The 22,238-nt window shown below is 38.0% G+C and overlaps 3 protein-coding genes across 4 annotated transcripts; 1 reads left to right on the top strand and 2 right to left on the bottom strand.

The window, feature by feature from the left end:
- Positions 1-406: 406 nt before the first annotated feature.
- On the top strand, positions 407-6,942 carry ncf2 (neutrophil cytosolic factor 2). Its single transcript, XM_022200264.2, has 15 exons — positions 407-643; positions 870-952; positions 1,132-1,240; positions 1,415-1,549; positions 2,066-2,173; positions 2,403-2,462; positions 3,165-3,208; positions 3,596-3,737; positions 3,878-3,943; positions 4,127-4,181; positions 4,264-4,295; positions 4,395-4,543; positions 4,622-4,733; positions 6,020-6,137; positions 6,223-6,942. Exons 1-15 carry the CDS (start codon positions 470-472, stop codon positions 6,342-6,344), a joined length of 1,509 nt encoding a protein of 502 aa, XP_022055956.2. The 5' UTR covers positions 407-469; the 3' UTR covers positions 6,345-6,942.
- On the bottom strand, positions 6,403-12,396 carry dph2 (diphthamide biosynthesis 2). 2 transcript variants are annotated; one of them, XM_051940534.1, is made up of 7 exons: positions 12,270-12,394; positions 11,670-11,846; positions 10,535-10,647; positions 8,822-9,042; positions 7,978-8,667; positions 6,968-7,150; positions 6,403-6,778 (listed from the first exon to the last, which is right to left on the bottom strand). In XM_051940534.1, exons 2-7 carry the CDS (start codon positions 11,817-11,819, stop codon positions 6,648-6,650), a joined length of 1,488 nt encoding a protein of 495 aa, XP_051796494.1. In that variant the 5' UTR covers positions 11,820-11,846; positions 12,270-12,394; the 3' UTR covers positions 6,403-6,647. The 2 variants fall into 2 exon arrangements, with proteins under 2 accessions (XP_051796494.1, XP_051796493.1); XM_051940533.1 differs by having other exon boundaries at positions 6,511-6,778; positions 12,258-12,396.
- Positions 12,397-13,138: 742 nt separating this feature from the next.
- Positions 13,139-20,785, bottom strand: mcur1 (mitochondrial calcium uniporter regulator 1). Its single transcript, XM_022200267.2, has 9 exons — positions 20,364-20,785; positions 17,266-17,382; positions 17,054-17,157; positions 15,646-15,747; positions 15,333-15,374; positions 15,081-15,152; positions 14,882-14,935; positions 14,587-14,701; positions 13,139-14,224 (listed from the first exon to the last, which is right to left on the bottom strand). The coding sequence occupies exons 1-9, from the start codon at positions 20,638-20,640 to the stop codon at positions 14,169-14,171; spliced, it is 939 nt and encodes a 312-aa protein (XP_022055959.1). The 5' UTR covers positions 20,641-20,785; the 3' UTR covers positions 13,139-14,168.
- Between the last annotated feature and the right edge of the window lie 1,453 nt (positions 20,786-22,238).

Genomic DNA, 22,238 nt, shown 5'->3' with positions numbered 1-22,238 from the left:
AGTTTAGACTGTGTGTAAATGACTTCAGAGTCGTTAAAAACAATGTATAAATGGCTTGCCTAAAAAAAAATTGCTACTTTTGGGGCAAATCTAAGTTCTCTGTTTTATTTTTAACTGGAAGACAGAGCAGGATCTAAGAAATGGAGTAATGTGTGACACCCTAAATGTCAGCACTCCATCACCCCTCTTAAACAGACATTGAAATTTTTTTTCAATAAACTGCAGAATATTTATTCTGTACATTGTGGTGATTTGATGTGAAAAGTAGGAATGTAATGGGAAGGTGAACCAAAATTAAATAAGTTAAAGAAGACTCATTAAGCCTGAAGGCCTGGTGGAGGTGTGGCTATATGCAAATATACTGTATGTCTCAATAATGACTGTCATCACACTTCCTGATCTCACTGCTACAAATCAGAAGAGCTTCCTTAATCTGGTCTGTAGCTCAACGTGCTCCTGAACAGCCAGGATGTCTTTCTTGGACACTCTGCGTCAGTGGGATGAGGCCATAACCTGTGCTGACAGAGAGGATCTGTCCGAGGCACTCAGGATTTTCTTGTCTATCGAAGAACCAAACTCCAAAATCTGTTTTGACATCGGCTGTCTGCATCTCCTTAACCAGGACTATGATGCAGCTGAAAAGGTATGTCTGACCAGCCTGGTAGAATGCATGTTTACATACAGAAATATCAACTGTATTTGTTTTACAGTTGTGCTCATGAGAAAGAGAAGTGATTAGGATGCAGTTAATGAGGCTAAAATGCAGTATTGAGCTTTGTGAAAGTGCAAGTCACCGTGAAAGAAGAAGTAGAGATGAGCATTTTTCTGGTCTTCTAGAGGAAGTTACAGTGTTTTCTAATGTCTCTCAGGCGTTTGATTGCAGCATACGCAAGGATGAGCATTTGGCCATCGCCTTCTTTCAAAGAGGAATCACCTTTTACAAAAAAGAGAGGCAAGACTCACCAGTCATTTCAAAATACTTACAACTACTCTTTAACATATTTAACACTGGTTTTAAAATGCAATATGAGACATCATGCATTTGTTAATTTTTTATATTCCAAACAACCATTCTTAGGGTTTTCTGTGCTTCATCATATGCAAAAATAATTGACATTATTTCTGTTAAAGGTATGAGGAGAGTTTAGCTGATTTCCAGAGAGCCTTCAAAGCACTGAGGGGCAACCAGCTGATAGATTACAAAGCACTTGGTCTCAGATACATATTATATGCATGTGAGGTACGTTTTTCATCCCTTCTATTTATCCTAAATAGTCTTGTCAAATTAATCCTTAAAATTCAAATAAATCTTCTCATGCATTATTCCCAATTCTGTTGTCTGCAGGATTTAAAAGGTCTAAACGATTAAAATAGTGGCAAACTTCTAAAACAGTATCAGTGTTTGCTGCCACAGGTTCTCCATAACATGGCCCTGGTTGAGGCTCAGCTGGGGAACTGGGAAAAGGCCCAGGTGAACCTCGCGAAAGCTCTCGACTACAAGACAGAAGCCAAGCTCAATGTCATCGACAAAGCTCTGCAATCAACCCTGGTCAGTTAGGATGCCGTCTCTGTTATCAACATGCAGCCCTTTGACGTAAAAAAACCCCCATCAGATTTCACCAATTAATAATGTGTCTTATTCATTTATTCAGTATATTTAAATTTGATTATATTCATGACAATAAATTACGCTCGTTCAGATGAATTTGTAAGTTAATACGCATCAGCTTTGTGCTACTCTAAAGCTGCTGAAGGTTTGAGTTTGAGTTTATTTCGAGCTTTTTTTACAAGGTAAAGTTTATACATGTTGTGAACAGTACTTTGGCAGTTTTTCTACTATTCCAAGATGTTTTGATACAATTTGTTTGAACCTCATAAACATATCAAACATGTCAATACAAAAAGAAAAAAAAACCCGCACAAAAAAAGTTCAAGGTTCAAGGTGAAGGTATGGAGAGAGCTATTTATTCACACAAGTGTAACTCACCGCTTGAGCTGAAATTAGTAGCTGAATTTCCTTTTGCGTCAGAAATGCTATAAATAACACACAAATTTCGTCAAACAGAAACAGAAACTTTTCAAACCGGTCCAGTTCCCATCCAAAATGCTGTTTAAACCAAATAAGAACTACGTTGCTGAGCTGGAGAAGAAGGACTACCTGGGAAAAGCAAAGGTGATACTTTATCTAATGATACGCTTTTGTACTACGAACAGATGCTATCACATTATCATCATTATTATTATGTGATTATGAACCTCGTTAAACTCTGATTACAACTTGTACAGTCACTCAGTATGTGAGTTCATCTTGTCTTAATTTGAGATCATTTTTGGACAAAATACTATAATTATTGTTCAAAGAGACACAAATAACCTGTATTTTGTTTCTGCATCATCATCAGGTTGTTGCTTCTGTTGTTCCTCAAGATGAGTTCTCTGGATTCGCTCCATTACAGCCACAGGTGACATGTGGGCTCTTATGGGTGATAAAAATAAATAACATCAGTATGAGGATAAAGACATCAGTGTGTTAGCTTCATACTGTATTATACTGGCATTCAAAAGTTTACGGTCACCCAAACAATTTCATTATTTCCATGAAAACTTGCACTTTTATCCATGTGCTAACATAACTGCACAAGGGTTTTCTACTCATCAATGAGCCTTTCAACACCATTAGCTAACACAATGTAGCATTAGAACACAGGAGTGATGGTTGCTGGAAATGTTCCTCTGTACCCCTATGGAGATATTCCATTAAAATCAGCCGTTTCCACCTAGAATAGGCATTTACCACATTTACAATGTGTACACTGTATTTCAGATTACTTTAATGTTATCTTCATTGAAAAGAAAACTCCTTTTCTTTCAAAAATAAGAACATTTCTAAGTGACCCCAAACTTTTGAACGGTAGTGCAATCAAAACATATATTAATGATTTAAAAAACATTAACTAAATGAACCTATAATGGTGAAAATGACATAAAATAAACTTTGGTGTATCACATATTGAATTACACATGTATTATTGGCATCCTCTGTCCTATTTTATCATGTTATACTGCACCTCGCCAGGTCAGACACTGTTGTATTTAAATGACGGATATGCTGCACCATGTCAGCAGCTAATTACAGGCTTTGTGTTTACATTTATGTCTGGCAGGTTGAAGATGGTCCAGCTCGCCCAAAGGAACCTGAAGTTCTGAGGTACAGCAGTCACTTTGAAGCTGTACAGATCTGAGGCTGGCTGAATACACCTTATGTTGCCTTAGTGGTTAATCTTTTTGCTGTTTGTATTCTAAAAAGCGATCCCAAATTATCTTCATACTTCACTAAATATTGTAATAGGTGATGGATTTTCCACTGTACATGCATGATATGTAAAATTGAAAGTCTGCTCTTCATGCAGGAAAAAGCAGTAGCAACATATTTGAAATAAATCTGAATTTGAAATGATCTGATTTGATAAAAGGAAAATGTTAAATCACTGTAATTTAATCAGAAACCTACAATCACTCAGTAATAACAGTGACTACCTGTAGTGTGTTAGTGTCCCAGGTTTCTTCATGCCGCATGGACCTCTTGTCTTCATAGGGCTTTGGAAGGAGAACCTCACACAGTGCTGTTTGAATTTGTTCCTGAGACCAGCGATGAGTTGGCTGTGGTGCCAGGAAATATCGTGTTTGTGCTGCAGAAGGGTGCCGACAACTGGGCTTCTGTGGTCTTCAATGAAAGAGTAAATACAACATCTGCTACTACAATTTGAAAATTAATTTCGAGTAGACTGTAATTGAAACTCTTTGTATGCTTCGAACACACTATCCACATCCTGAAATCGCCTACTAACAGCACATATCACTTTCACGTTGATTGCAGAGGGGACTTGTTCCTTATAATTACCTGGAACGTTTGGAAATCTCTTTGGCTTCTCAACAAAACAAGGTGTGGAATTATCTTTACCCTTTTGTTGGCATCAAAATAGATTATTAAACTATTATAGTATACATTAACAGTTGCCTTTCTGAAACTTCTACGCATTCTCTACAAGTTCTGAAAACAACACTATGTAATGCTGCACTTCTGTTTATTTTTTTCTGTCTTTTAAATGGCAATAACCGTGAACAGGGAAAAACTGCACCTCCAAGTCGAGATCCACCAACCAGACCTGAGAGGAAAACAGGTAGACTCAAAAACACTTAGTAGATAAAATATGACCCATACTGTTTGTGAACAAAACTCTTATTTTATGCTTTGTATTTCAGGTCTTACTCCTAGTGGAAACACTCAGCGTCAGGTATGCTGAGGCTAAAGTATAATTCATCTCTGTACCGGCATGTGGCTGGTTGATTTCTGTGATTTAACTCCACTGTTGTGTCCTTTTCATTCATGCCAGGAGTCACAAACTACCGAGGATTCATATATTGTCAAAGTCTGTTATACGTTCAACTTTGTCGTCTCAGTACCACGTGGGTCCCCCTATGCAACACTGATTGAGAAAATCAGTAACAAGCTGAGCCTCCCTTCTACTGTGATCACTTTGAGGTAAGCTTTACGAGCTTGAATGGCTACTTCATCATCTCACTGCTTGACGACAAAATTCAACGCCTTTGTTCGATTTAGTTTAACCTCTGAGGCAGGCGAGGAAGGCGTAATCAATGCCGATACAGACATGGAAACTGTGTGGAGCCAGGCCAGCGGTGGACGCATCACCCTGTGGTGTAAAACGGAAGAGGTGAGGAAGTGGCGATCTAGTGTGGCGCTTTTTATTGTAATCGTGGTTGAAAGCACAGTTTCTTAATAGAATGATGGGGTTGATGCCCATATTTATCACTTTCAGGATCCTCTTTAAAATTGGTTTCTTGAGGGTTTGACTTTCAGCAGGGTCAGAAAAGCAACCCCATTAACCCTCCTGTTGTCCTCATTTACAGGCATCAAAAAATATTATTTCCTTGAATGAAAAAAAATCCAAAAAATTCAGAAAGAAATTCACCAAATTTCTGAAAATTTGCAAAAACATCACGAAGAAAATTGCAACAATTCCTTAAAAGTTTCCCTTTAAAGTTTTATTTTTAAAAAATGTCCCAAAATTAGTAAAAATCTTGTATATGTGTATATATATATATATATATATATATATATATATATATATATATATCAGTAAATACAAGTAGTAGCTAATATAACTGAAAAAGTGAAAGTATGGCTTTTTTTTGGGAAGAGGTATTAATAGTGTTAAATCTTTTCCAGCTTCAAAAAAACACAAAATTCCATATGAACCTATGACATCTTATACAGTAAATTAATTATAATAATTCTGATAATAATTAATATGTACTATTTGCCAAAAACCATTAAATATATTATTTAAAATTAAAGTAGAGCATTTTATTACATTATTAACAATTATAGGACTGAATATTAATCATATTTTTATTTTTGCTATTCATTTGGAAACTGCACGTTCCCCTTCAAATATCTGTAGCTTCAAATCTAACATTAGTATGATGTAATAATTCTAATAATAAGCAGTAAAACTGCTAATATTTTCTTTAAGAACATTCACATAAAAATCATCAGGATTTTTTTGGTGAATGTTCTCAAGAAACATTTTTAACATTTCTTTTCTTTCCACCAAAAAAATGTTCAAAGATTTCCCAAAAATGTTGAAAATGTGGACATCAGAAGTTTCACTGTGAAAATTTCTTTTCCCCCACATTTTCAAACTTTAAAACGGGTCAATTTTGACACGCAGGACAACACAAGGGTTAAAAACTCTACAATCAGACTAACCTTTGGACTCAAATATTTGTACTTTTAGTTTACATTCACTATATTTTAGATGACTAAAAGTGCTCATCTGAGTCAGTGGCCAAAGATCCAAATTCGTTTGCTTCTGAATTAAACCTATAACACCACAAAAGGCAAAAAAAAAAAGAAGTTAGTAAAGTTTGCTGGAACAACCCTACAGCTTATGATGAAATTGTACTGAAAATGACTGAGTGTGTTTTGTGATCGTAGCAAACCGATGGAATAATGCAGAAAGAGACGGTCTTTGTGGCAATTCATTCGTACGAGTCGTCAAATCCAGAGGATCTCAGTTTTAACCAGGGGGACACAATCACACTGCTCTCTAGAGGTGAGGTTGTTCTTTAGGACACATTGCAACACGCTGCGATTTCATCAAAACGTGTTCTCATTCTTTGTTTGATCTTTCTCTTCAGTTAACCAGGACTGGTTGGAAGGGCAGTGTAACGGGAGTACTGGCATATTTCCTGCATCCTTCGTGGAAGAAGTACTCTATCTCACCATAAAAAACCAAGCCCCGCTCAGTGACCAAAGCTAAAAACTAGTCTGGCACCTTCTGCAGATGTCATTTCATAATCTAGCCACAGTTTGATCAATTAGAGCCTTAATGTTCTCCTTTATTTATTTTCCACAGTGGTCATTATATCAGGTTGTAGCAATTGATCGAAATCATACGTTACATTCTGGGATTCAGTAATAAAAAATAGTGCTCTCTGATATTTATTTCATTAAAAACATTTAACACTTGCAGCCTACAGCAATTACAAGTTGCGTACAACACATTTGGCGCATTTGTAAGTGAATAAATAATGTGCTGAAGGCCTGGTGGACTGCTGGTGAATCATCGTGAAGACGTTCCTTCCTCTTCGTAGGCAATAGCTATGCCTCTCCTGCCCTCTACCGCCTTCACCACAGGTGTCTCTCCCAGCTTCTGCTCTAAGCCACGCCAGCTCCGACCTGCCAGGAAAGACGCTGGAAGAAAAAACGAAACATGTAGTGTAATGTGTGACACGTGAGGTGTCTACTTCTGTTTGTGTAAGAATGTAACACACAATGCATTTTACTGTCTAGAAAAATGCTCAGCAGTTACTGTAAGTGTGCAAAATTCAACAATAAAAGTCAGTTAAATAAACCGAGCAGGAGTTTCTGACCGTCTCCTACCAGCTGAGTTTGTGTTGGCGACAGTCATCGTCTGGTTCCTGAGGACCACAGAGGAGCTGAATGACGACTGTTCAGGCTCACTGCTCAGCAGACTGTGGCTTCGCAGAGCTCCAGTGATTAATGAAACGTCCGTCTCATCACCGCCGTCCTGCTGATCAGCCAAAGGCACATGACTCAGTCCACCTGGAGCAAAATATAGACAAAACTGATGTTTAGCATGGCAAAAAACAAGTAAATAAGCTTCATTTAGCTGCTAGTGATAAAAATAAGCGAATAAAGAGTTGTATTCATCATAGGAACTGTGTGAACATTTGAAGGTTTCAACACAAAGTAAGTTTTGTTGTTGTTTTTTTAACATATACACTACCAGCCAAAAGTTTGGACACATCTTCTCATTCAATGCTTTTTATTTATTTGTATTATTTTTTACATTGTAGACTAATACTGAAGATGAACACTTTTTGTTTACAACATAATTATGTATTCTTTTATAGTTTTGATGTCTTCACTATTAATCTACAATGTAGAAAATTATTAAATAAAAACCACTGAATGAGAGGAAGTGTCCAAACTTTTGACTGGTAGTGTACAACATAAATCAATGTATTATTTCTTGGAATTATGTCAAATTTTGGTTAGAACTGAAGCTACAGCGACACATAGTTGAAGGGGAACATGTAAATGAATAGCAAAAATAATATGATTAATATTCAGTCCTATAATTGTTAATAATGTAATAAAATGCTCTACTTTAACTTTAAATAACATATTTAATGGTTTTGGCTAATAGTGCATATAATAGCTTCATATGTATTTGTGGGGTTTTTTTGAAGCTGGAAAAGATTTAACGCTATTCGTATCTCTTCCCAAAAAAAAGCCACACTTCCACTATTTCACTTATAATGAAAGAAAATTACACAACCCTATCTTCTAAAATTATTCACACAGCCTTTTAACATAAGAGAGACAGGAATTTAGGAATTTCTGATGTGAATAAATCCCACCCCCACCTGGCAGGAGATGCCGGAAGTCTGTGACATATTCCTCCGACCACTCCCTGTTCTTGTTGCAGGCCACCTCCATCTCGAATGGTGTCACTACGGGTTTGTAGAACTCACTGGAGTCCAAAAGCGAGTTCTCGGGACACGCTATTAACACAAAGATGTCAATTTCGAGAAAGTTTGCCAGTTTGGGTACGTTCAGTTTCCCCATGGCGAACATGTAGCTCTTCTTTCCAGCTCTGCGGATCGTGTCCTTCAGCTGCTGGATGATGGCGAGGTAATCGGCCACCCCCAGAGTGCCGACCAGGATGCCGACCACATTAGCGTCTTTGGCTCTTTCTATAGCGTAGTATCTCTTCATCAGCGCACGGTTGATGCTTACTGACTCAATCCTTCCCTTCATAGTCACAGGGTCGAAAGAGCAAAATGAGCAGCGATTCCAAGTCATCATGAAGTTTCGTAAGGTTGCTCCCTCCTGACCGACGTAGAACATGCTGTAGTCTGTTATACCGGAGCCACTTTTCAAGATGAACTGCCGTCCAAACTGAAAAATAACCTGCTTGTTGTCTTGCTCAGAGAGGCAGGAGTCATTAGTTTGTATTTTAACCCGGCCATGGCTGCAACACTGCTCCCCTTCCACAACAAGCTCTGAGGCAAAAAGGTTTGAATATTCTGGTGACAGGAGGGACAGAAGATCATCTGAAAAAAAATAAAAATACAGTCCATTCAGTTACTGCTATTTATACTTCTGGACTGAAGATGCTGACAGTTCATATTATCTCTAACTGTATTAAATTCTGCATATGGATTTGAAAGACAACCAACTAGGATAGTTCTTTTTTGGGTAACTTACTAATAGCATGACTGTAGTTGACATCATAGAGGATGATGATGTGATTCTGTGTGTCAGGGTAGAGTTCTCTGAAGGAGGCGGCACACTTCTCCACATCCACCGGTCTTTTCTCAAAGACGTACATCATCGGCAGTCGTTTAGACGGGCTGAGGCAGGTGCTGCCATAGTGGACAATGCACTCAGCTCCAACATGTTCTGCAGCTACCTCGTCCACACAGCAACTGCTCACAGAAACGATGGGTGAAAACAAAAATAAAAACAACTTTAAACAAACGGAGAGCCAAATTACATACAGATTTTAGTTACACCTTGATATATACGACACTGAATACATTAAATATGCCTCTTTGTATGAATAAAACTCGCAGATGAGCGACTAAAGCTGGTATTTTACAGCAGGAGTTGTGAAGTATATTATCATCTGTCCTGGTGATTTGAATGAATGGATGAAATTAAATCACAGAAATAAAATTGACAGGTAGAAAGCACATATATAAAGCACAGTGGAATATTATTCATTGTTGTACACATTAATGAAGGTCACCTGCTACTACCATTGATTAAGTGGAATCTAAGTCAGAAATCATGGGCCAGAGGTTAAGACTTTACCGTGTTCAAATGTTAAAGATCTTCAAAAAAAAATCACAAAAGAAGTCAGCATTCAGAGGCAGCAGGATTTATGGTCAACAAAAACCCAGAAGTAGTTCTTATCAGTGACTAACACCCCAAGAAAAACCAGATACTGAGCTGTTCATCGTCTTTTATGCTCTTAGAGTCTGTCATTGTTCCACACCTATAGGGTTTATGACACGTTATACTTTTCTAAATCTATTGGTCAGATCATGACAGCAGGTTTTCATATTTCACCACTAGATTTTCCCTACAGAGGACATGCACATTAAGCTATCATTAGGTCATGTTTTTAACAGAGAAAATGCCCAGACGTGTTCAAACTTTGCCCGATTATTTTGATGCAAATTATACCTTTATGTATTGTAATGTTTCTGATACACCTCTTGTAAAAATCATATTGCTTTAAGTTCACACCATTATGCTTTGAGTACTCCACATATCATTTTCTACGAAGCAAGTATCGTCACCACAACATAGCATCAAAACATAAGTCATTACTAGAATATTCATCATTATGCATTTTGTACATGTGTTTTAACTTTGGTTTTTATTCTAATAGCATTTGCCATAATTCTATCAACTTTTACTTTCAGTACATCACACTCAAAGAATATTACACTACATTACATTATTGCAGCTCTGATCTGAATTCTCAAAGTCTCTGAAACTCTACTGGACGAATGAACACCATTCTTTCAAAACATATTCCCTCATTGTGTCATCGGTCTAAAATCCATAGGATTTTGGCTGGATTGAGATCTGGTGATTGTAATTACTGTCAGTGGCCCCTTGTGCCCCATGAATGGGGGCACTGTCATCCTGGAGGAAACCACCCTATTTAATCACACGATAAATTTAATTACTCAGAACAACTTTGTATGGATGTGTAGTGACCCTTCCCCCTAAAAGGACAAGTGAAACCAAACCAAGGCAGCAAAATGTCCACACAGAACACCAGAGCCACCAGATCTACCGTACATCACTATTGGGGTCACAGGTTCAGGTTTTCCTTTAATTTATCACCCATGTGCACATTCATAAAACAAGCAGGATTTTTCCCAGTTAAACCTGGTTGTTTACCTTCCATAGGATGTGTCTCCCAAAATAAATGGTGTGGCATCGCTGTTCTTCTGGATCTCCTCTGAGACTGCAATTGAATCTCCCAGCAGCTCATCAGGAAACTGCAGAGCAACCTGGAAAAATGAGCCATTTTAGACAACAAGGAAAATGATTCCTAAAATATATATATAGCATTGCAGAAAAATGGCATTAGTGAAAGTGGAGTCGTTCAAAACAATCACTAGACACTGAAGGAAACCGAAAAAGGTCTAGAAGGTGAAGAAGGTGAATGTCGATATACATTGGTGTGAGTATTAATGTCTCTATCCCACCGAAATGAATTCTTTTTACTTTTCAAACACGCACTAAGTATTGCCTTGAATGTGGACTATTTATGTCACCGCTTTGGTTTAAATTCCTCTGCCTTCGTTTATGCATATCGCATAATTTTCAGCCTTAATTACTTAGCTGAACACGGCATCAAAGAACTTTCTGACAATAACCATACCATCACTTTTATAAACAAGAAAAGCACTCAGAAAGAGCAGTACTCCACTAAGGCTGCATTTCCTCATATGGCATTGTAAGAAATGCAACATTTATTTTATAGAAATGCAGCATTTGTTTGTTAGTTACTGATGATCACAAATCATGGCACTATAGAATGTGGCCATTTAATATAGATGTAAACACAAACAAAATGAGCTTGCGCTGAGCACAGGTGTGTGTTATGCACGTGTACGTTATGTACAGCGGGCGGCAGAAATTGATGGGATTCAGAAACACAATCAAAATTTAATCAGTTGTTTCTTGTATGATTTCTGATGGACAAGTCAGCAGCAGTCGATTTGTAGTAGGATCACAATCATGTGATGTCAGCAGGCAGCTGATGTAGTTCTCTTGTTGTCATAGTTACAGTGATGCAGTGTCACTATCTCGCACTGATACAGATATCTTTAACAAATTTCTGGATGAAGACTATAAGTCACATCACTGCCAAAATCTAACAAGCTGGTCCTTGTGTCATTTCTGACCTTCCAGGAAAATTTCATCCAAATCCAATAGTCCATTTTTTAGTGATGTTGCGCAAAGACGGAATAACAGACAGACAGACAAACATACGCTGATCATCACATAACTAAGTGATGTCACCCACCTTTTTGAACTGATGTTCACTAATGAAGTCACAGGTCTTCTGAATCTGATACAGCTCTTCTAGTTTTTCCACAGGAGTGTTTGTCCTCACTGTAACGTCCACCACACGCTGAATTACAGTTTCCGAGCTGCTGCTGAACGCATCAGCCATGATTTCATAGGAAACACTCAAAGGTGCCTGCAAAAATACAATAAAATACATTTAGCAGCCAAGCTAACACAGATATGGCATTTAACATTCATAAAATCCCTGATGGTAAAAACATAAAATATTCGTATATTCTCTCTGTCAAAACAAACCAGCAACACGGCAGATAAAAGTATGATATTTAAGAACGTTATAAGAACTTTCCCTGAAGGTTTCAGTTTATGGGCAGAGTTTACAAAAAAATAGATTTGCTTATAAAACTGCACGAAAAATAACCTTCAAGGAACAGTTCTTTACAAGATAACAACACGTCTACGACACTGTTGCTATCTATTAGCTTAGCCTAGCTGCTAGCTGTTTTAACTGGAGGTCTGCAAGTCGTTTAAACGAACAAACTTCTGTTTACAGCTCAAGTAGCTCAGAACTTTCATTACTACTTACATGTACACGTACAATTCGTTGTCATGTAGGTAACTGTTGCCTTGAAAAGTCCTCTGTGACAGCTACACACGTGTCGACCCGCAGAGCAGCAGCTCCAAGAAAAACACTTCCATGTCAAAGGTTTTTCAAAATAAAAGTCGCGGGGAAATGGCACGATTAATAGCTGTCTGATATGTCAGCAGGAACAACTCCTGTTTCTGCATTATTTTACCTGCACCGAGACCCAGAACAAAACCAGTTCAGCTGTTTTCACCAGTTGAAATACTTTAATGAATCTGTTCAACTTATATAATGTAGTTTTCCACTTGCCAAAAAGATGATTGCAGAACCTACACTGTCACTTAAATGTAATTAATGAATCAAAATGACTTGATTTCATTCATGAGGGTTATATTTTAAAGTTCAAACCCATAGGATAATTGCAAAAGCGATACTTTTTTTTTTAAATAAACACCATATGTAAATCACATTAATTACAGTCTAAATAAGGATAATAACACGTTAAACACTTACAGCTTCAACACTGGAAAGAATACCATTTTATAGTCAAAATAATCCTGTGTGTGTTTAGTCACAATTACTCAGTGACAGGAAATGCTTACATTTCACAAAGACACACCTTTACTATAACCAAAGAGAGTTTTGTGTCTTTGAGGTTAAAACAGCTTAATCCAAACGTATATTTTATAAAGTACACAATCCGTGTATGGTACATGATCACTTTTTGGCACATCTGCCATTCACTTTTGTGAAAAATGTTTACCTCAGGAAAACTTTACTCTCCCCTGAAAACTACTCCCTGCTCACCATGGCAAATATCACTGGTACAAAAAAAAAAAAAACTTTTCTAGGTAACCGAGTTGCAAAACATGTAACTCACATTATGTTCCTCATCACTTTATTACTTACGGATTCTCAATATGTTTTAAAACCCAAACACATTAAATCAACATCAGCTTTACACAACTCCACAAATAAAAACTAATTGTTCACACAAAGTTTACACTTATTAACTGTATTCAAATAATAAATAATATCTGTCCAACAATCTTTGAAGCATTTCTGAAACCAAGTTAAACATTTGTATTTGTGTACCAGAGACCTTAACCTTCAGTTACATCTTCAAATTTATCTCCAGTAGCTACAGCTTGAAATATAAGCACAGAACAAAAATGCATGGCATTAAAAAAGTTAATATTCAATTTCAAACAGTGTCAGCCCAAATAAAACATACAACATTTTTATTAAGTGCATTTATCAGCTTTGTTCCAGCAGCCTGGGAATAGCAACGGGCCACCAAAAAGAAAAAAAAAAAACAACTGTGCAAGAGGACAAAAAGTCCACCAGTGACCAGGTGGGAGAGCTGTTCTTCCATTATTTGTACTTCTGAGAAAAGAATACGACTGCACCATCCATACATCCATCCATTCTCTATACACCGCTTTATCCTCACTAGGGTCGCGGGGGGTGCTGGAGTCTATCCCAGCTGACTCGGGTGAAGACAGGGGACACCCTGGACAGGTCACCAGTCTGTCACAGGGCTACATATACTGACAAACAATCACACTCACATTCACACCTAAGGACAATTTAGAGTGATCAATTAACCTCAGCATATTTTTGGACTGTGGGAGGAAGCCGGAGTACCCGGAGAAAATCCACGCATGCACAGGGAGAACATGCAAACTCCATGCAGAAAGATCCCAGACCTAAGCCGGGATTTGAACCGGGATCTTCTTGCTGCAGAAGTGCTAACCACTACGCCACGATTGCACCAGGAAATGCAAATTAATCCAACAAAGTGAGGTCAGAGTGAAAAACAGTTAGTCTTCAAATGTTGTTCGATTTGGAGGATGCATTGAACGTTCAAATGTTGCCACAGGTTACATAAGTCAAGATTCAAGGTCCTGTTTACATCCAAATACGATAGAAGCCCAACACTACAGTGAGGCAGGTGAACACTGAACCTGAAAGACAGAAAAAAACAAACAAAAATCATTAGTCTACTGGCTTCAGTGAGTCTTACTGACTCAACTTGTATTCACCTAAAGTGTTAGCAACTATTTATTAATGTGTGTTTAAAGCAGAGCTGTAAAATTAGCACAATAAAGTACTGAAACATATTTAAATGAATACTTTAAAGTGCACAGGCTGTACCTATATGAATGAGACGTGCAGAATAACAAGCATATCCACTGTATAAATGTTGTTGCATTTGCCTTTGATGGGTAAAACAGGTCCCTGAAAAAAGCTTCTTCCCCACTAAAAAAGACTCAACATGTCCTCAGGCTACAATTGCGGACCAAAATAACCAAGTGCTTCGTCCTACCTGCAAGGTATTTGATAGTATCCAGTTTGTGAGACTCTAACATGGTTTTCAAACCGGCCACTTCAGTGTCTATCTTCATGTTTGTCTGAGTCAGATGGCGATCCTGTTCTGCCGTCTGTACAAAGAAAAATATACAAAGGAAATAAAGAAAAGCTACAATAAAATCCTACCAGACTGCATGTTTATAGCAGAGTAAAAACTTGGATTAGCTATGGAGATTAGGCCAAATCCTTGTATCCCCATGATCACATATTACACAGATAATGTTCTGTCGGTGTTCAACACGTATACAAACCATTTCCATGATCTCAGTTCGTGCTTCTAGAAGCTTCTTCTCATGTTCTGCTTTCTAAAAACATAAATAGTAGTCTTTTTAGGACCACTTTAAGATAAAAATGGAGATAGTTGCTCGATCATATGTTATGTTATCTTATATATGATAGAACATGAGGAAAATAAGCAGTCTGTGCCACGGTTGAGCATTTGACACTTACCAGTTCTTTTACACGACTTTTCTCCAAATTCATGTCCAGAATAGTGTCTGAACGCACTTGATTCATGACGTCCTGCAACGTGGTAAAGGAGACACACAAAGGAAAGTCAAAACATTGCGACTGTTAAAATGTTTATTTTAAGTAATGCTAACTATCTAAAATAAAATCATGCACTAAATAAAGGTAAATTTAATATTAAAGCTCTGCAATTTCAACAGGAACTGGTTAAAGTAAATGACAGTAACCACTTACAGCTAGCTGGACCTTGAGCTGTAATAACTGGATCTTGAGTTTCTGGGGAAAAGTGAAAATACTGTAAACCCTGAGTTGCAAACATAAGGAAACGGTGACACAAATATACTGTATAGTCATTCATTTTCTGTAATATGATGCTTAGTGGCTGAATTCAGTTCATGTCAACTTTGATGATGTCAAATACAACACAAACTATCTGACTGCTGTTTGTCTACATGGATGTGACCAGAGAAGTCCACAGACCAGAAATGAGCTCAGATGCAACCATCACTTTTCCGGAACAGCTTAAGCTACCTGGTGAACATTTTACCTCATTCTCTGCCAGCAGAGTAGAGAACTCGCTCTTCTCAAGGATGATCATGTCCTTCTTTACAGCTGCAATTTGAGACATCACACGCTGCAACACGATCTCCTGCCAAAATCACATCAGATATAAAGAAAGTTAGAAAAGAAAAGTATTATAGTGCAAGTAGCTTAACTGGATGGAGGCAATCCTAAAGACACAAAGAGGATGGTATCTCCTTTAAACAAAAATGGCATCTGAGAAAAAAAATAAAAGTCTTAAGTCAGTATGGGTGGCACTTGGAAGTCTCAATGGTGTTGCAATGCTGGACTTCTTTCTAGAGTTTATAGTACCTTAACTTTCCCAGTTAAGTTACTGTAAACTCTAGTAATGATTTCTTGTTGTTTGGATGTTTTATTGCTATGATCATATCACAATAAAAGTGTGCATTAAAACATCATAGGGAGAAAAAATACATTTTTATTTTAAAATGACAATTTTGCCATTTTATTTCTGCTCTGTCTGCACTTTACACAATCGATCTCAATAGTGTCTACAATCCTAATCTTGCAAAAGCGTTCAAAGAGAGATGTGAATTATTGGCTCTTTTTCACCAGATTCCTCAGACATTCCTGTCACTGAGACTACATTTCCAAGTCAGCTCTTAATGCTCGCAAAAGTCTCAAGATTTTCTAATTACATGACCAAACTTTATTTGTATTCACCTACAAAGCTAGTAGTGCTCTCGTAGTGTAAGTGTGATGTTGAAGATAAACACACTGACCTTGGCTCAGTGACCTTTACACAGGGTTTCTGCAGAAATCAGCCAGTCAGATTTAATGCTTTTTAATGCCATTTTAATGCTGTGCTGTAAAAATTTAATGCCATGACCATGAACTCAACAAATTAGACGGGTTTGTTTTTTTTGTAAAAGACATTTCACTATTTCTAAATCCAGGAACCGCCCCTGACCACCTACAGCTGTAGTCAATCTCTAAATTCCACGTTTTCTAGCCATTTTTGCTAGAATTTGCATTTCCCAATTTCCCAGCTATCCGCCACCTGGTCCAGTTGTCCATCCACTTTCCAAACAACAATTATAGCAGTGCTTCAGCATGTTTACGCAGATGCACATATCTGACAAATCTCAGCTTATAATTACATATTATTAAATTATTATTATTAAATATTTTTCTTGAAAATTGTAGAAAGAATTTTTAATGCCACTGAGAATCAAATTTAATGCTTTTTAATGCCATTTAAGGCCTTAATTTTCACAACATCACTTTAATGACTACTAATGCTTTTTATTGCCCTGCAGAAACCCTGTTTACAGGACCAGAGACACACAGAAGACAAAAAAACAGAGGCTGCACACAGTGTTTACTCCTCATCCTTACATGTAGAGTGTCTAAACTTCCTCCTAAAGTCTCACCTGCTGCACCTTGGTTACCATGTCAGTATAAATAACATCCATGTTGGAGGTTGTCATCGTCACCAGGACTTTAACCAACACTTCAGCTTGCTGAGTAGTAAAACCTGTTGATGGAGACAGCACGTTATTCTGCAACAGAAATCTACAGGCCACGGTAATAACAAAGAAAGTTTGTATTGTTAAAATTTTGAAGTAACAGAACAAAGCTGAACCGTTTTCTTCAAGCAGTCGCACCACCGCATGTGTATCGAAAAACAGCCTCCGGCCTTCAGAGTTCGGGACATCTGGTTTCAGATCATACTGGGGGACTGTGACTGAGGTTCTTAGCTCTGGAATAAAGAAATCAATCAATTATTACCAATCATTCTATATATTATCATCAATAAAAAAATGGAACTTCAGCAGAATGCCACTACAATATCTATTAGAACACTGTCAAAAATTAAACTGAAGATAATTCTGTTGCTGAACCTAACTTTTGGCCCTGTAACCTTTGTTAAGAAACAGCATATATTACAAACCATACATTCTTTATCTAAGCCGTCTGCACTTTTATCTTTTATCATTGAAGTAAATTTTAATATGCATTTTATTAAGGCTGTATCTTCAGCAGAAATATTAATGTAATGTCTATTTATGAATGATGTAATGTAACCACTTTAGCTGTCTTACATCTTTTGACATGCTACTGATTATCACATTCTTTACATGCTGTAGTATGTCATTCTTTCATGTTGCAAAAACTGCATTAAACTGTACTTCTATAATTTTTTAAAAAAATATTTAGACTATTATATACATAGCCTTATATAATAGCACTTCACACTCATTCATATCTGGTGTTCTACATGACACACCTGTAAAAAAAAAAGAGGCACATAATAATATTATGTGAATACAGTGTGAGATCTGGGCTGTGGTGTATTTTGAAAACACTTCAGATTTAACATCAGGGTTTGACTTTAGAAATACCCAACACTGATCGACAAGTGTTTACCAGAACGTGTGGTGTATTCTATGCGTAGTTATCTTTAATAGTCTGTATTCTGTCTTATTTTCTGTCCATATTTGCAAAATCTCAAGGCACTGTCAAAACCTAGACGATAAATGAAAGCTAATCTGAGCTAATTAATGTACACTGCTCAATTCAGATGACCTTATGTTAAATATTCATTCATGTAAACTGTGTATCACCATTTCCAGATGTGACCACAGTAAGGAATTTTTCGTTTACAACATGTTTCCATTCCACAGTTCCTACAGTGGATATTTATACTGTACCAGTCAAACTGAGAGCAGCTTTAGTTCCTTGTCTGCTAACGTGACGACTGTTGCAAAATCTGGCAGTAACATTTGATTCAGATCTATGCTTTGAACTAGAAATAATAAAATGTCCAGTCCTGCTTCTGGCTGTTAAGAATAATCTCCAGAATTAAATTGATGGTCTCACACTCAGAGCTGATCTTTGCTAACTAAATCTGAACACAGCTGTTTGACTCCTCACTGGTTTCAGCATCACATTAAAGCACCACTTCCATCCATTTGCTCCCTGTTTGTTTTGGAACTAAAATGTTGACCCCCATATGAGTCAGCTGGCAGCCTTAGATCCTCAGGTGGGGCCCTTCTTGTTGTTTCAAAGCCGACTCTTTAGCCATCAGGGCCCTTCAGCTTTGGAACAACCTGCCTAAGGCGATCAGGCTCACAGAAGCAATGACCTGTTTTAAAACGGTAGTGTCTACAGATACGGACCCGTACCCGTAGCCTGTGGGCTACGGATAAGGCACTTTCCATTTGCCAGACAGATACGGACCCGTACGTGAGTCTCGCGAGTCAAGAAGCTGCTAACCACTGCAAACTGTTGAAAGGTAAGCAAAGGTTAGGGTTAGGGTTAGGTTTAGGGTCCGTACCTGTAGTACCGATGCTACGGGTCTGTATCTCCAGCGTCTAACGGGAGTCACGTGACCAGATCTCGCGTATCTGATTGGCAAATGGAAAGTACGGGTCCATACCTCTAGCAACTACCATTCCATATTGTGTCCCTTTTCAGTAAATTGAAGCCTCAAATGTCAGCACAGTGTATTTTGATTTGTCAAAAAACAATACCACAAAGACAGCTCACTTTTCCATGACTGTATAATTCCTGGTGTTAGTCACACTCTAAACAAGCTATTTAAGTATCTGCAGTTTAAATACAGCTGAGCTACTGTCATCCACATCTCTTTGACGATGAAGACTGCGTGTCTATGAAAAACAATGAACCACACAGCTGCCAAGACCAGCATGAATGAGTGTGTGCGACCAGGACTTTCTCTCTGAGCGACCATTTCACAAGAAAACGCCACCAAATTCTCATCACAGCTGTTGTTTTAAACTCGTGTACGGTGAATTTGTCAGACATCATTGTGGTTATATAATCAATAAAGAGCTGAGGATTGCCTGTAATCATGTAGTGTTAATGGGCTGTGTTTTATTCACTTTTACATACTCGAGAACAGCTTTGTTGGTAATTTGACTGTATCAAAATGCAGCATATGTGAGCCCAGAGCGAAGCGAACAGATGCAAACAACTGTTGAGTTCAGGCTGGAATCACAACAGGCAACATTAAACACATTAACTCACTCTTTTCTTGCTCATTGGCTTCAAATCGCTCTTAAAAGCTCATACCATCTTTGAATGTCCCTCATCTTCAGACTGTAAATACATTTCAGACCATTTAACCAAAACCAATGGTAATTTTAGCCAGATTAGCCACACAGGGAAGGACTTCCCAGATGTTGTGTTGACATTTCGGTTAATAATAAAGTTCCTCTGATGCTGGGAGTGCATGAAGACTCTTCTGTTCACTCTTGCAGCCAACAGCAAAACATTAGGAGTGCTTTGCTCGTGGTAGACACAAGTTATGTAACCTGGTGTACTTTCATGCAGCTGCTCATTCTGAATGATTCACCTGGAGGCAGCAGGCAAAGGGAGCAGGATTATCCTCACTATGAGCTGATTACTGTTGATTCATGATATATAACACTATAATTTTCAGTGGTTTGTAAAGCTGAGGGGCTACGTAGTTGTAGAAGGAGGACTTAAGGAATGACAGAAGTAAAGAACTCCATGCATTAACAGTTTTCACTTTCACTCTCAAAAAAAGTAAAAATAGGAATTTTATAGTGTCGCGTGAGTGAGAGCCTCGCTTAGAAGAAATGAGTTTATACAGTTTATAAGTTAATGTGTCACCGTAAATAGACACAAACTGTGTTGTTGCGCCTCATAAACGTGTTTAAAGTAACATTTAATTCTCTGACTATAAAATGTTACCTCTGGCGGTCCTTTGTGCTGCAGCAGAAATGTTGTCAACCTTCAGTCTGCGTCTCAACGGCGGCTTCTCCAAGCAGCCAGAAGATAGAGAGGAAAGACGATGGAAGCACGCTGAGGTCCGGACACCTGTCAGTCTCGACATGGCTGAAGAAACGGTCCACGGAGCGGCCACCAAGCTGCAGGTTCTGTCTCTATCCAAAGCTCTGTCAAACCGCCTCCTTGTCTGGTTAAAACCTAGAAGTTTCAGTTTCGTCTGACACTGTTTCAGCGCCGCCATTAAATCTTGTGTCCCGCAGCACAAACTTCTGTCACCGTTGTGCTTCCGCCCGCGAAGATCCTCAAACGATTAACTGCCCCTGTTGCCCCTGTATCGCCACTTTTCACCTATTTTCTGCCCCGCTGCATCAAGGGTGGAGCAGCATCAGCAAACCGCCGTCGGGACTTTCAAAATAAAGCGCACATATCGGTCTCAAGGGAATGTCACAAAACTGAACAATTTTTTCGGATTTGGGCGGGCATGATGCCATAGTTGTAGATTTCAAAAGGAAACGCGGTGAATAGAGCTCACCTAACAGTGAGAACATATGCATTCATAGCCCCAATAAAAATATGAAAGAAGTAATGGACTTTTATCTTGAAAACTGCTATTTGTTCCCCACAGACGGAACAATACCGCCAAGAGCGGGTCTGATTGTACTGCCCAAACACGAACGTTTGTAGAACGTTCTAGGAACGTTCCATAAAGGTTCCTCTAAAGGTTTTACAAAATAATCTCAAGAAAACCTTTCAAGGAAACTCAGGACACCTGCTCTGGAAGTTATTTCAAGAAACCTTCAGGGAAAATTCACAGAAGGTTCACTGAAGGTTTCACTTTTTATGAAACTTTCAAGGAAAGTTCATTGAAAGTCATATGCAAACCTTTCAGGAAACGTTTCACAAAAGTTGCATAAAATAACCTCCAGCGTCCATAAAGATTCCCTAAAAGTTTTACAAAATAACCTTAAGGAAACCTTTCGAGGACCAGGGAACTTTTCCCGAAGGTTCTATGAAGGTTCCCTCAAAGTTATTTGTTATAAATTTCAGGGAAAATTTCCTGAAACTGAAGGTTTCACAAAATAACCATGAGAGAGTCTTAAGGCAACACTTTCTGAAGTTCCTTGCATGGGTCATGAAGTGCTCTAATAATTTCTTTTGGGTTCTATGAAGGCTCCTTGAAGGTTATTTTGTGAAACTTTTAGGGATAGTTTCATGAAAGTTTTGCTTTTAACTGTCATCGAACTTTCCCTAAAGTTTTTCTCAAGGTTTCACAAAATAGGAAACTTTCCGGAAACGTTCCATGAACATTTTACAGAATAACTTTCAGGGAACCTTCACAGAACCTTCGGAGAATTTCTTTGAGGGTCCTCTTAAGGTATGACAAAATGCGAAACCTTCAGTGAATCTTCTGTGAATTTTTTTCTGAAGGTTTCATGAAAAAACTTCAGGAGAACATTTCCTGAGGCTCCTTGAACCGTTTCCTTAAGGTTGTTTTGTAAAACCTTTCGGGAATCTTTATGTAAAGGTTTCCTATGGACTCTGGAGGTTATTTTGTGAAACCTTCGCAGAGCATTTCCTGAAAGGTTTACATTTGACTTTGAAGGAACTTTCCCTGAAGGCCCTCTAAAAGTTTCACAAAACCTTCAGGAGACATTCCCTGAAAATTTCACAAAGTATCTTTGTGATGTAAACACGTTTCACACTGTTATGCTGTTTTCTGATGAAGCTAAAAGCATGTTGGCTATGTCAAGATGTAGTGTTCTCGTGGTCATCTGAAAGTAATATAAATATTTGTTAAGAAATTCTCCCATGAGATCTAACTATGAGAGTGAGGATGTT

Source organism: Acanthochromis polyacanthus, chromosome 20 (assembly GCF_021347895.1).
Source record: "Acanthochromis polyacanthus isolate Apoly-LR-REF ecotype Palm Island chromosome 20, KAUST_Apoly_ChrSc, whole genome shotgun sequence".
In the NCBI taxonomy this organism is placed as follows: Eukaryota; Metazoa; Chordata; class Actinopteri; family Pomacentridae; genus Acanthochromis; species Acanthochromis polyacanthus.
This window is presented reverse-complemented; position numbering and strand designations above follow the sequence as displayed.